The sequence below is a fragment of the Oncorhynchus clarkii genome, chromosome 28 (genome assembly GCF_045791955.1).
Source record: "Oncorhynchus clarkii lewisi isolate Uvic-CL-2024 chromosome 28, UVic_Ocla_1.0, whole genome shotgun sequence".
Classification (NCBI taxonomy): Eukaryota; Metazoa; Chordata; class Actinopteri; order Salmoniformes; family Salmonidae; genus Oncorhynchus; species Oncorhynchus clarkii.
Window position 1 is genome coordinate 18117180 of NC_092174.1, and position 12952 is coordinate 18130131.

The following is a 12952-nucleotide window of genomic DNA, read 5'->3' on the forward strand; positions in this document are numbered from 1 at the left end:
AGATGTCAATTTGGAGATAAATCAGATCATGCCCGAACTGTGTGATGTAGTAGGAAAATATAAAGGCAACAACTTCAAAGATTTTACTGAGTTCATATAAGGAAATCGGTCAATTTTATGGATTTCACAACTGGGAATCCAGATATGCATCTGTTGGTCACAGATACTTTAAGGGCGTGGATCAGAAAACCAGCCAATATCTGGTGTGACCATTTGCCTCATGCAGCGCGACACAGCTCCTTCGCATAGAGTTGATCAGGCTGTTGATTGTGGCCTGTGGAATGTTGTCCCACTCCTCTTCAATGGCTGTGCGAAGTTGCTGGATATTGGCTGGAACTGGAACACGCTGTAGCACACGTAGATTCAGAGCATCCCAAACATGCTCACTGGGTGACATGTATGGTGAGTATGCAGGCTATGGTTGAACTGGGTAATTATCCACTTCCAGGAATTGTGTAGATCCTTGTGACATGGGGCCGTGCATTATCATGCTGAAACACGAGGCTATGACAGCAAATGAATGACATGACAATGCGCCTCAGCACCTCGTCACTGTATCTCTTTGCATTCAAATTGCCACCGATAAAATGCAATTGTGTTTCTTGTCCGTAGCTTATGCCTGCCCATAACATAACCGCACTGCCACAATGGGGCACTCGGTTCACAACTTTGACATCAGCAAACCGCTCGCCCACACGACACCATACACGTGGTCTGCGGTTGTGAGGTCGGTTGGAAGTACTGCCAAATTCTCAAAAACAACATTTATGGCTTATGGTAGAGAAGTGAACATTCAATTCTCTGGCAACAGATCTGGTGGACATTCCTGCAATCAGCATACCAATTGAATGCTCCCTCAAAACTTGAGACATCTGTAGCATTGTGTTGTGACAAAACTGTACATTTTCGTGGGCTTTTATTGTCCCCAGCACAAGGTGGACCTGTGTAATGATCATGTTGTTTAATCAGCTTCTTGATATGTCACACCTGTCAGGTGGATGGACTATCTTGGCAAAGGAGAAATGCTCACAAAGAAGGGATGTAAACAAATGTGTGCATGGAACATTTCTGTAATCTTTTGTTTCAGCTCATGAAACATGGGACCAACACTTTATATGTTGCATCTATATTTTTGTTTAGAACTGGTCAATGTTTTACATAGGTCAGCGCAGAAAACATGATAATTAACTACAATAACCATAATCCATTGTGCAGCTACTTGTCCGGTCTGTTTCTTTTTGTGTGATCAAGAGGGGATACATTGAGCAGTTGCTTTGCAAGGTATTGGTATTCAGTCATAGTATGCCTTACTTAGAACTACAAAATGTGATTTCGTCAGACAGCAGCCTTATAGAGATCAGATGACTTGGAATGGAATAGTCATCAAATAAAACAAATGTAATATACACAACTGTAATATTTTATTAAAACAGGCCTAAAGTAATGTGAATAACCAATGGTTAATAAGTGATAAGCAGTCATGGGCAGTCTACCATCATGGGACATGTATTAACTTTTACTCTGCCTTGTAGAATAATTTATCATCGAAACCCATCTCAAAAAGCACTAATCGCTCAGCACTAGTTTTTATCAAAAGCAATCACTTTTGCATGTGAAAACAGAATCCTACTCATCACTCCGCATGCTTCTTTCTTACTTTTGTTTTTAGCAGACTTGGCCAGAGCAGGGCACCTGGCTCACCCGATCCAAACTCCTCCCACCGGGATAAACCAGCCAGATAAACAAACAACCTCATTGTTAGGATGGAGACACGATCATCTGGTCATTATATACAGATCTCTGATTCTCGTTGTTGACCGAGCTATGATTTAAACATCCCACTTTGAGCAGGCCTATTGAGTGCACCACACAATATTTTCGAGTTTCCTAACATTTCCTGGATGGGTACATCATTTATTATATCTTTCGATCACACTATTTAATAAACAGGCAGGACAAGATCAATATTAAAGTATTCAGTTAATTTGATTTTAATAAAGCACCACAGAGACAAATGTCAATTTAGCATTTAATCAGTTCCCCACTTCAGTGTACACTGTAGAAGAAACTCACATTTAGTGAGAGGTTAACTGTTACGGTGCATGCAGCTTCATGTTATTTATGTTTCTAGCGACACCAAAGAAATACACTGTATTAAATTCCAGGAGTTAAGGCAAGATGTTCCAATGAAAGTTTACAATTCAAGTACACTTTACTCGAATGCTATTTGAGCCTTTTTCGTATAACAATTGGTGGCCACAGCAATTGGAAGCTATGACTGTGGGTGTTCACGTAAGTGACAAGTTGAACTACCACTAAAATCCACCAACATCTCATTTCTTGCTGATACCTTGTCAGATTCTGTGTTTGTGCTCCACTGCACAGCTGCAGCTTTTCAAAACCAGGAACGACACGGCCGTGTCACTCAATACCTCAATATAATGAATGATAATAAATGTTTGCGGTTCCTGAATTATGTTCAGTTTTACTCCAGAGGAAAAGGTACACAATTGAGACAGAAGCTGGACTAAAAAGTAAACTGCATCGATCAATGCCTTTATCTGTGATCGTTGGTTCCGGACTTCCTCTTGCCAGAGAAAAGATGTTTTGGCTTGAGGTCAAATACATGTCTGTCTGCCTCTCCCTTCTTCCCCTGGCGGTTCATGTCCTTCTGTTGGTTCTTCATCAACTTCTTGGCCTGTTTCGCCATCTATACAGGAAAACATACTTTCAGTAAATCCTCAGCAAAACACAGGTTGCGTCCCAAATGGAACTCTTATTCATATATAGAGCACTACTTTTGGCCAATAATAGGGTTCCACTTCAGACAAACTTAATCTTCATAACATCTCCAAAAGCATATGTTTCTTTAAGACAAGGGACTAACACTTCCCACAAGGGACTAACACTTCCCCAATATGCATTGTGCATATTTTTAACACAAACCATTTCACCTGATGACAGGAAGATCTAGCGTAGCCTACACCACATACCTTAGGATCGCGAACACCAGATTGGTCGCGTGGAGGACGAGAGGCACTCTGGCTGCGGGTTCGAGAGGTGGGAACGACAGACGCCTCACGCTTACGCTTCTTGGCAACGCCAACGCTCCGGGATCTACGGGCATTCACTGCATAGTGGCTCTGAAAGGACATCAACAGCAATGTGTGAATATAGTATCCGGTCTGTAGCTTGTATTAAGACATTGTACTTGACATAAATATAACTAAATTAAAAGCAACTTACGTCATCTTTGCCAGTCATGTCCAGACCAAGGTCTCCCATTTCCTTCTCCAGGGTTTTTCTTTCAACCTGTAAATGTTTAACATTTTGGCCCAGTGATTAGTAAGACCGAAAATAAAACAAGATTAACTTTAAAAGTTCTATGCATATAAACAAGATGTCCATGTCACCTTCTTGACAGTTCTGGGTAGTCTGGGGCCGTGCACATCCTTGTCTTTGGAGCAAACGATCTTCAGCTTCCTCTTCTCTCTGATCTGTTTGGCCAGCTGACGGATCTCCTGCATCTCCTCGTCCTCGCTCTCCTCATCAGTCTCGTACTCCCCTGCCTTCACCTTCAGCTCCTCCTCCTTCTCCAGATCCTCCAGGTTCTGTATGGGCATGAGAGAGATGTTAGGAGAGGTGGCGGCCATAGAATTAGAATGAATAGAAAAGGCATCCCCATTTAAGTATATGATTCCATGAAATCACTAGAGGCATTCCCATTCCTGTCAATTATCCCTTTTCAGTCCATGTTGTCGGCTAGTGGCAGAACTGTCCATCCTATCCATACCGATCAACAATAACTATGGTCACCAAGATCAGTGGTTTCACCCCCCCCCCCCCCACTCACCTTCATGATATCAGGGTCGATATAATCTGCAATGTTGTGACCCTCCCATATTTCAGGAATCACATCATATTTCTCATCTTGATTCATCAGATCCCAATATTCTGAAAAGAAGAAACATCAAGTATTAGAGAAAATGGACCAAATAAGTTTGCTGAACACAATATCCTTTCAGACAAGCTTTTGATAAAGTTGATGACAACGTCAATATACATACTCTGTAGGTCCAGGATATAATCATCTCCCATCTCCACCTCCAGGTCTCTCTCCTGTAAATCAATGATGGAAATTGGTCATTCGTGAAATAATACTTAGTAAGACAGCTAGATCTTTACAATGCATGTTTACCACAACATAACCCACACGGATTACATCCAAGGCTCTTCCAAGATAATCCTTCCACAACTGTTACTATTATTAGTATGGTTCTACCGTTTTGCGTTTGGGTGCATCCACCTCCATTGTTTTCCTGCCAATCCTAGCTCCCTCCGGAATGAACGGTGGTCTCGCCTAGTGTTGAGAAAACAGGACAACTCAATTTCACCTGTTCACATTCAAAATGTATATAAACCATTACATTTTTGTTTTAACACGACCAAAATCATGCTTTATGACTTGCAAACATGTTTAACTTGGGCAAACAACGAACTGTGGAAAGACGTACACATCCACAGAGAGTATAGTGTTTAGCCCACCTTCTCATCCCTCTTTGCAGGCACTGCTAAATGCAATCTGTTGAGCACATCATGCACCTTCTTGCCCTTCATTTTGCCGTCGACACGATGGGCCAGAAGTTTGTCACATGCCTGAAATTGAAGAAAATATATTAGTTATTTGTAGAACATTTTGAAAAATGTGCTACTAGCAAATTGTTAGTAATCAGAAGAGTGGACTAGACTCCTCACTTCTGTTTTCACAGTCATCACTCCCTCCTCAGTCAAAGTGCTGGTTTCAATGACAGAGATGCCCTCTGCAGTAAGGTCAGCAAAGATTTTCTGAGGAAACAAAGTAGGAAACCGTGATAAGCAAGTCCCATCTTGGAAGAGGATGACAAAGTAAACTGGGGCGAAAAATACAGCCAAAGTAAAGATAGAGAATATATTAACGAACATGAAAAAAACTACGAACCTGGTCTTCTTCAGTGAGTTCACTGATCTTCTTGACATCACACTTGTTTGCCACAATGAGCAAAGGCTAGAGGGAAAAAATACAATAACATTATCATATTTGCGTGAAACCAGAAACAGGGAACGCCGTCATTTGACTGTAACGGTTTTTTATTTTTTAAACCCCACTACTCAAAATGACAGCACAGAAGTGGACACAACTTTTCGCTGTGAAAGAGGCTGTATCTATGTTGGTTGGTGATACGGATTCGGACCAGTCCTTGCACTTTGAAAAGCGATGTTGAGGCGAGTGAAATAAGTAAACAGCATATGTATGTTTGGTGTTGTCAATGTTCGATGCTGTGAAACTTGGGGAATAGCTCTCAGATGAGCAAGTCCTGTCATGATAACTTGGTTGGTACAGGCGGACACATCAACAGTGGTGCTCAAATGATTGCTCTCGGGCTCGAGTTGCAGAGTTCAGCTGTATATAGTCAGCTAACTCGTTATCTTGTTTCTACCGATGTCATTTTTATGGAAATGGCCCAAGATGCTTGCTATAGGTAGCTGGCTAACTATACTGAACAAAATAATAAACACAACATGTAAAGTGTTGGTCCCATGTTTCATGAGCTGATTTATCTCAAATGATGTTCACAAACTTGTTTACATCCCTGTTAGTGAAAATGTCTCCTTTGCCAAGATAATCCATCGACATGACAGGTGTGGCATATCAAGAAGCTAATTAAACAGCATGATCATTACACAAGTGCACCTTGTGCTGGGGATAATAAAAGGCCACTTAAATGTGCAGTTGGGGGAGCGTAAAATTGGCATGCTGGCGGCAGGAATGTCCACCAGAGCTGTTGCCAGAGAACTGTTGCCCTTGCCCGGTCATGTGAAATCCATTATCCACTAGATTAGGGCAATTTCAATTGACTGATTTTCTTTTGTGAACTGTAACTCAGTAAAATTGTTGAAATTGTTGCATTTTGCATGTATATTTTTGTTCAGTATAGTTAGTCTGTCAGACAAGAAATGTTGTGAGTAGCGGTAAAGGTGGGCTGCGCTCACGAAGTATCAACCTCAGCTGTCACTTTCCCTAGCTAGCAGTACAGACAACCAGATAATTAGCCACCGAAACAATGGCTAGAGTAATGTGTTTATCTGTTGGGATTAGCTTATGGTTTGTCATGTTTGCTAGGAGGATATATTCATAGACTGTATGAATCAGGCCTTCATGGTCGAACTGCTGCAAAGAAACTACTACTAAAGGACACCAATAAGAAGAAGAAACTTGCTTGGGCAAAGAAACACGAGCAATGGACTTTAGACCGGTGGACAATTGACCACAATTATCTTATCTGTTACTCCTCTCCCTCCGTTACTCTGTTCCTCTAGGGGTTGATCATCTTGACCAACTGAGGAGCTATTACAATGTTGGGGACAGAGGCAGAAAATGGTGGAAGTATGCATTTTGGGGGATGCTCAACATTGCCATCAGAAATGCGTACAGTGTGTGGGGGACCCTGCAAAGGTCCCTTCCCAGAAACCGCAGGTGCTGGTCCCTGAAGGCATTCCCTTTGTGATATTGTAGAAAGTGAGGAACTAAGAATGTGGAACCAGGGAATTGTGGATCGAGTTGTAAACTCATTTGAAAGCAGGTTAACTTTGAAGGGCGCAAGAGGGTGTGTGGTGTGCATCCAGAGTGGACGCAGTGTAAAGAGTGGGAGATGTGTAGAAACCTCCCTTATTGTCTATGAACAGTTTGTTGTGTTTTGTATCTTCTCTCTTTATCGGTCTCCATCTGGCAGCTCCTGAGTGGCGCGGCGGTCTTAGGCACTGCGTTTCAGTGCAAGAGGAGAGAATCCAGGCTAAATCACATCAGGCCGTGATTGGGAGTCCCATAGGGCGACGCACAACTGGCCAAGCTTCGTCCGGGTTTGGCCGTCAACGTAAATAATAATTTCTTCTTAACTGACTTGCCTAGTTAAATAAAGGTTAAAAAAATAAATAATATTGAATAATTCTTGTTGTCCAAGTAGGCTACTATTTCTACATTTTGTGTCAGGCCTGGTTTGTACTAAATCTTATTGAAGGGTTACCTACATTTTGTGTCAGGCCTGGTTTGTACTAAATCTTATTGAAGGGTTACCTACATTTTGTGTCAGGCCTGGTTTGTACTAAATCTTATTGAAGGGTTACCTACATTTTGTGTCAGGCCTGGTCTGTACTAAATCTTATTGAAGGGTTACCTACATTTTGTGTCAGGCCTGGTTTGTACTAAATCTTATTGAAGGGTTACCTACATTTTGTGTCAGGCCTGGTCTGTACTAAATCTTATTGAAGGGTTACCTACATTTTGTGTCAGGCCTGGTTTGTACTAAATCTTATTGAAGGGTTACCTACATTTTGTGTCAGGCCTGGTTTGTACTAAAACTTATTGAAGGGTTACCTACATTTTGTGTCAGGCCTGGTTTGTACTAAATCTTATTGAAGGGTTACCTACATTTTGTGTCAGGCCTGGTCTGTACTAAATCTTATTGAAGGGTTACCTATATTTTTTTTTGTGAAAATGAATAGTTGTCTGCATTTTTACAATGTTACAGAAGTAAGAATAGATATCAATCAAATAGCCTACTCTGTCGGTTTTGAAATACTTCTGAATTGTCTTCTGGCCACATTTGAGATCATATTTTTATTTATATGAAAATAATATTTATAAGTATAATATATTAAACGTGGTACATTTTGAGTGAGTAATTTAGTCAGATTTACTACAATTGAAATACTCTAGGATTTTTTGTTGTGTTGAGTGTTTCTGATAGTGTCTTTACACAATGGAAGACAAAATTTGTGTTATTCCTATTGACATGAATGTGGTGTCATTAAATAAGAGGCTGTGTTCTTTAAAACTAAGTTAACTTGTAATTGTCATTTGTTTTTGAGCTGTGTGAGAAAATTTGTTTTATCTTAAATTACTAATCAGTAATCTAAAGCAGCATTCCAGAATTCTATAGGGGTCTAAAGTTTTTGTTTGTTTTTTTGACATGCCTTGCTCATTTCAGAGAAATAATGTAGCACAGAGCCTTGAGACAAAGGACACTGGACATTAAGAAAGAGGTCCGTCCTAGCCTCACTTGCGACTCTGGGCCTTTTCTATCCTTCCTTGGTGTACCCATGCTTACATGGCCGCAAGAGCCAAGCCCGGAGGCTTCACCCCCACAATTTTAGCAGGGTGCTTTAAAAGAAGGGAAAGGTTTTGACTTTTGACCAAGCTGTTGACTAACTCACAAGCTTACAACTATCGACAATGCTGCTTCCATTAAACATGGTCTGAATAGGCACCCTATTCCTTATACAATCCATTACATTTGACCAGGGTCCATAGGACAGTAATGCACTATAAAAGGGTGTGTCATTTGTGATGCAGACTTAAAAAGTAATCAATGGTGCCTCCATAACATGACCTCTGACCTTGTTGGCAAAGAGGGGCCGGATGTTGTTGAAGAGCTCGAGCTGCTGCTCCAGGGTTTGGCCACACTGCTCGGAGACGTCCATCACGTAGAGCACGGCAGAACGCAGATGGGCCAGGGCTGTGATAGCCTGCATCTCAATGGTGTTCCTCTCCTCCAAAGGGTGGTCCAAGATCCCTGGGGTGTCAACCACCTGCGGCCACATATGGAGTTAGCAATACACATTAAATGGTCCAGGTGTTAATCGTACTCGACAACTCGTGATTGAGAGAGAAACTAACACTACCTCGAGTACTTTATTGACAGTCTCAGATATTGTGGTAGGGGTTATCCATCACATGTTCAGCGTGGTGCATGATTTCTCATCACAGACCTACAAAGGGTACTTGATGTATCTGTGTTGTGATCTATTTTCCTACCAAGTACAATCTGGTGGAAAAGTGTATGAATATCAAATATTTAACTGTTCCAATCTATTCCAGCTAGAGATAGCTGGCGTGTAAGTGCATTAAAGCCATCTTACCTGCCAACGAAGGTATTTGTAATCCATGTGGCCGACGAACAAGGACTTGGTGGTGAAGGCGTAGGGCTGGACTTCAACATCAGCTCTGGTGACCTGGGGAAGACATGTTGACAAAGCTGAACTCTTTTCTCACACTACTAAAATGTTTGGTATGACCATTTTATCCACGTTCTGCATATGTACCAGGATGTTCAAATGAACCTCAACCCATTTATTTCTAGTTGCCTTTATTTTACCAGGGAAGCCAGTCACAGCATTATTTACAACAACCCGACTAAGATTGATACATCGTGCAGCAATCGAGACAAGAAACATAGTGCAATGCCTCTAACAATGGGTGCTTAAACTTTATTTAAAAATACACCAAACTAATGGATTTGGCATTGGCCATCAGATCCTCAAAGTTCTACAGCTGCACCATTGAGAGCATCTTGACTGGCTGCATCACCGCTTGGTATGGCAACTGCTTGGCACTACAGAGGGTAGTGCATGAGGCCCAGTACATCACTGGGGCTGAACTCCCTGCCATCCAGGACCTCATTTTTTATTTAGCCTTTAACTAGGCAACTCAGTTAAGAACAAATTATTATTTACAATGACAGCCTACCAAAAGGCCTCATGCGGGGACGGGAGCTGGGATATAGGACAAATACAGGCCTATATACCAGGCGATGTCAGAGTTAGGCCCTAAAAATAGACTGTTCTCTCTGCTACTGCACGGCAAGTGGTACCGGAGCGCCAAGTCTGGGACCAAAAGGCTCCTGCCATCAGACTGCCGAACAGTTAATCGATTGGCTACCCAGATTATTTACAATGACCCCTTTATTAGTTATTCAACTTAATTGTTTTGCACTGACTCTCTTGCACTGGCTCTATGCACACTCACTAGACTCTACCCACACATACTACACTAAAACTACAACACAAACATGCTGCTGCTACTCTGATAATTATATATCCGGATTGCCTAGTCACTTTTACCCCTAACTACATGTACATACAGTATTACCTCAATTACCTTGCACCTCTGCACATTGACTCGGTACTGGTACTCTTTGAATATAGCCTTGTTATTGTTTTTGTGTTACCATTGTCTTTTTATTTGGCAAATAATTGTCTTGAGTTAAATCTGCATTGTTGGGAATGGGCTCGTAAGTAAGCATTTCACTGTAAAGTCTACACCTGTTGTATTCTGCGCATGTGAGCAATACAATTTTATTTGGACACTAAAGGTTCTACCAACCATTGAACTGACAAAGAATAACAACAGGAATGCATACCTTGTTGATGAAACTAGACTTGCCCACATTAGGATATCCACAAAGCAGTAGAGTTCGAGTGTTGGGATCAATCGTTGGTAAACGGGAAAGATGCTGGCGCACTGTAAAAACAATAACAAAATGTAAACAACAATGACAGCTGGAGGCTAATGTCTTTAGTATATGTACACCGGAGCCATTTACAGGCATGCATTATGAGGATTCTGTGTTATGCACTATAGCCCGTTACCATATATGTGATTGAATATTATCTGCTGTTGGCTTGTGTGGATGTATGTATGTGTTTTGCAACATAGCTGACTTGAAACATTGTTAACATTTTCAGAGCCATGGGCCTTTCTCATGATGGAAAAATACAGAATAACATGAAGACAGGAACTGTGCAATGAGTTGGGGGGGGCACATTCAGAACGTAGTGTTGCGAGAACAAACAGTCTTTTGTTAGATAACAGGAGCCAGGTGCGAGATAACGGTATCGAGCATGAGCACATAGATACTCGACACAGCAAGTTACATCTATCAACTGGAGCGCCCGGGGGCTGGTACCAGCTCTTACGACAACAATCAACGATAGGTTGGGTGAGTTTAAACCACGCCCAGTCTCTACTCTGACAGGCCGGCTTGGAAGCAGGAACTTTTTCTGTCAGGGTATATTTATAATATCTTTGTCAAGAACAAGTCAGTTCTCTGTTTGCCCTGCGAGGTGGGACAGAGAGCCCGTATATACGAAAATTGCATTTACCACTTATTGCTTAGCTAATAAAAAATACATAGTATACAATCTGTGACTAATTGTCATATTTATCCTGATACCAGATTCGAATTGACGCAAATCTAACAGCATACTTTGCCTTTCATAAAACAAAGTAAATAACTAAAATATCACCTTGTTCCAGGTATTCCAAGCTTTGCTTCTGTCGCTTCATGATGGTGCACATCCGACCCAGAGCAGCGCGCTTCAATTGTTTACAGCGGTACAGAGAATCACCATACTTCATCAGTCGAACATAGTCTTTGGAAACACTGCAACAAGAACACATTTGAGTGGGACCACTCCAAATTGACCAACATATATGATCAGTGTAAGCAACAACAAAAAGTGGGAAGAGTAAGCTTCATACTTGTCAATCAAATTCTTTGCGATGTTGATCTGTCCCAAAGCCAACTTGTAATGGTCTTTGTCATACAAGACATTCATCAAATCTGCATAGAAAGGATGGATATCCTGTGGAAGACCATATTATTCATTAGCACAAAGTGGAACTTGGTAGTGTCTGAATATTACAAGACTTTCAAAGCAATAACATTACTTACGTCCAATTTGGGAAAGTCTGTCAAAATCTGGGAGAGCCGATCATGATAGTTCTGTTGGGTGAATTTCACCTTGCGCATGTAGAAATGCCTGATGCGGTGAATTTGATAATGCTTGTGTACTACTGTCGGAGTCTTCCTTTGGGTTTTCGATAAAGTGATGTCAATGAATTCCTGTGAAATAAATTGGGAACGGCAATCAGCACATTGAATGAGGTCAATTTAAACAAAATGTATTTGTCAATACTATGTGTTTTACAATAACACACAATTCACATCGCTAGACACGCATTTGTATGTATACTGTTGACCCCCCCAAAAATAAATGTCATGCGTGGCTTCTCTCCCTTCCCAAGCACAACACGTGTCTCTCTCCAGAAACAGACATTTAATTCCAACCAGATAAACAGTACGTTTTCGTAATTTAGAGTCGGTATTTTCCGGAGAAAGACATCAACAACTTGTAAAACGTATAAAAACGTACCTTTGAGGTGGGAACCACCATAATCTTCTTAAAATTATAAAGTGCCATTTTTTCGGAGCACGTTTGGACACTGACTGCAAGCGGAAAGGACCCAAACCGGATCGAAACAACAAAGATGAGGAAGTGAAGCTGTTACATCAAGAGGAACTCCACGTGAGAAAATAAATGTGCGCGCTTTTCTTTACACTGCCCTCTAGTGCTCACATGAAGTCAGGGATGCAAAAATGACATACAGTTGAAGTCAGAAGTTTACATACACTTGTTTTTCAACCACTCCTCAAATGTCTTATTAACAAACTATAGTTATGGCAAGTCGGTTAGGACATCTACTTTGTGCATGACACAAGTAATTATTTCACTTATAATTCACTGTATTACAATTCCAGTGGGTCAGAAGTTTACATACACTAAATTGACTGTGCCTTTAAACAGCTTGGAAAATTCCAGAAAATGATGTCATGGCTTTAGAAGCTTCTGATAGGCTAATTGACATAATTTGAGTCAATTGAAGGTGTACCTGTGGATGTATTTCAAGGCCTACCTTCAAACTCAGTGCCTCTTTGCTTGACATCATGGAAAAATCCAAATAAATCAGCCACGACCTCAGAAAAAAATGGTAGACCTCCAAAAGTCTGGTTAATCCTTGGGAGTAATTTCCAAATGCCTGAAGGTACCACGTTCATCTGTACAAACAATAGTACGCAAGTATAAACACCATGGAACCAGGCAGCCATCATCTCTGTCTCCTAGAGATGAATGTACTTTGGTGTGAAAAGTGCAAATCAATCCCAGAACAACAGCAAAGGACCTTGTGAAGATGCTGGAGGAAACGGGTACAAAAGTATCTACAGTATATCCACAGTAAAACAACTCCTGTATCGACATAACCTAAAAGGCTGTTCAGCAAGGAAGAAACCACTGC

The 12952-nt window shown here is 41.2% G+C and overlaps 1 protein-coding gene and 1 non-coding gene across 2 annotated transcripts; both read right to left on the bottom strand.

Moving 5' to 3' along the window:
- Positions 1-1967: 1967 nt before the first annotated feature.
- On the bottom strand, positions 1968-12146 carry LOC139386908 (GTP binding protein 4). The gene is made up of 17 exons (XM_071132785.1): positions 12031-12146; positions 11550-11720; positions 11357-11460; positions 11122-11258; positions 10236-10336; positions 8956-9048; positions 8434-8625; positions 4979-5044; positions 4756-4845; positions 4546-4656; positions 4283-4360; positions 4068-4119; positions 3854-3954; positions 3414-3611; positions 3247-3312; positions 2994-3143; positions 1968-2710 (listed from the first exon to the last, which is right to left on the bottom strand). The coding sequence occupies exons 1-17, from the start codon at positions 12076-12078 to the stop codon at positions 2558-2560; spliced, it is 1911 nt and encodes a 636-aa protein (XP_070988886.1). The 5' UTR covers positions 12079-12146; the 3' UTR covers positions 1968-2557.
- On the bottom strand, positions 8030-8211 carry LOC139387634 (small nucleolar RNA SNORA81). The gene has a single exon (XR_011629212.1). It is a non-coding gene; the product is annotated as a small nucleolar RNA SNORA81 (small nucleolar RNA).
- Positions 12147-12952: the final 806 nt, after the last annotated feature.

Bases quoted from the DNA above. Each gene is read 5' to 3' on its own strand.
- LOC139386908 (XM_071132785.1), bottom strand. From the start codon at position 12,078: ATGGCACTTTATAATTTTAAGAAGATTATGGTGGTTCCCACCTCAAAG. The intron at 4,657-4,755 runs GTGAGGAGTCTA...CTTCAATTTCAG, and splicing joins TGATGACTGTGAAAACAGAA to GCATGTGACAAACTTCTGGC. The intron at 4,120-4,282 runs GTAGAACCATAC...ATTGATTTACAG, and splicing joins ATGCACCCAAACGCAAAACG to GAGAGAGACCTGGAGGTGGA.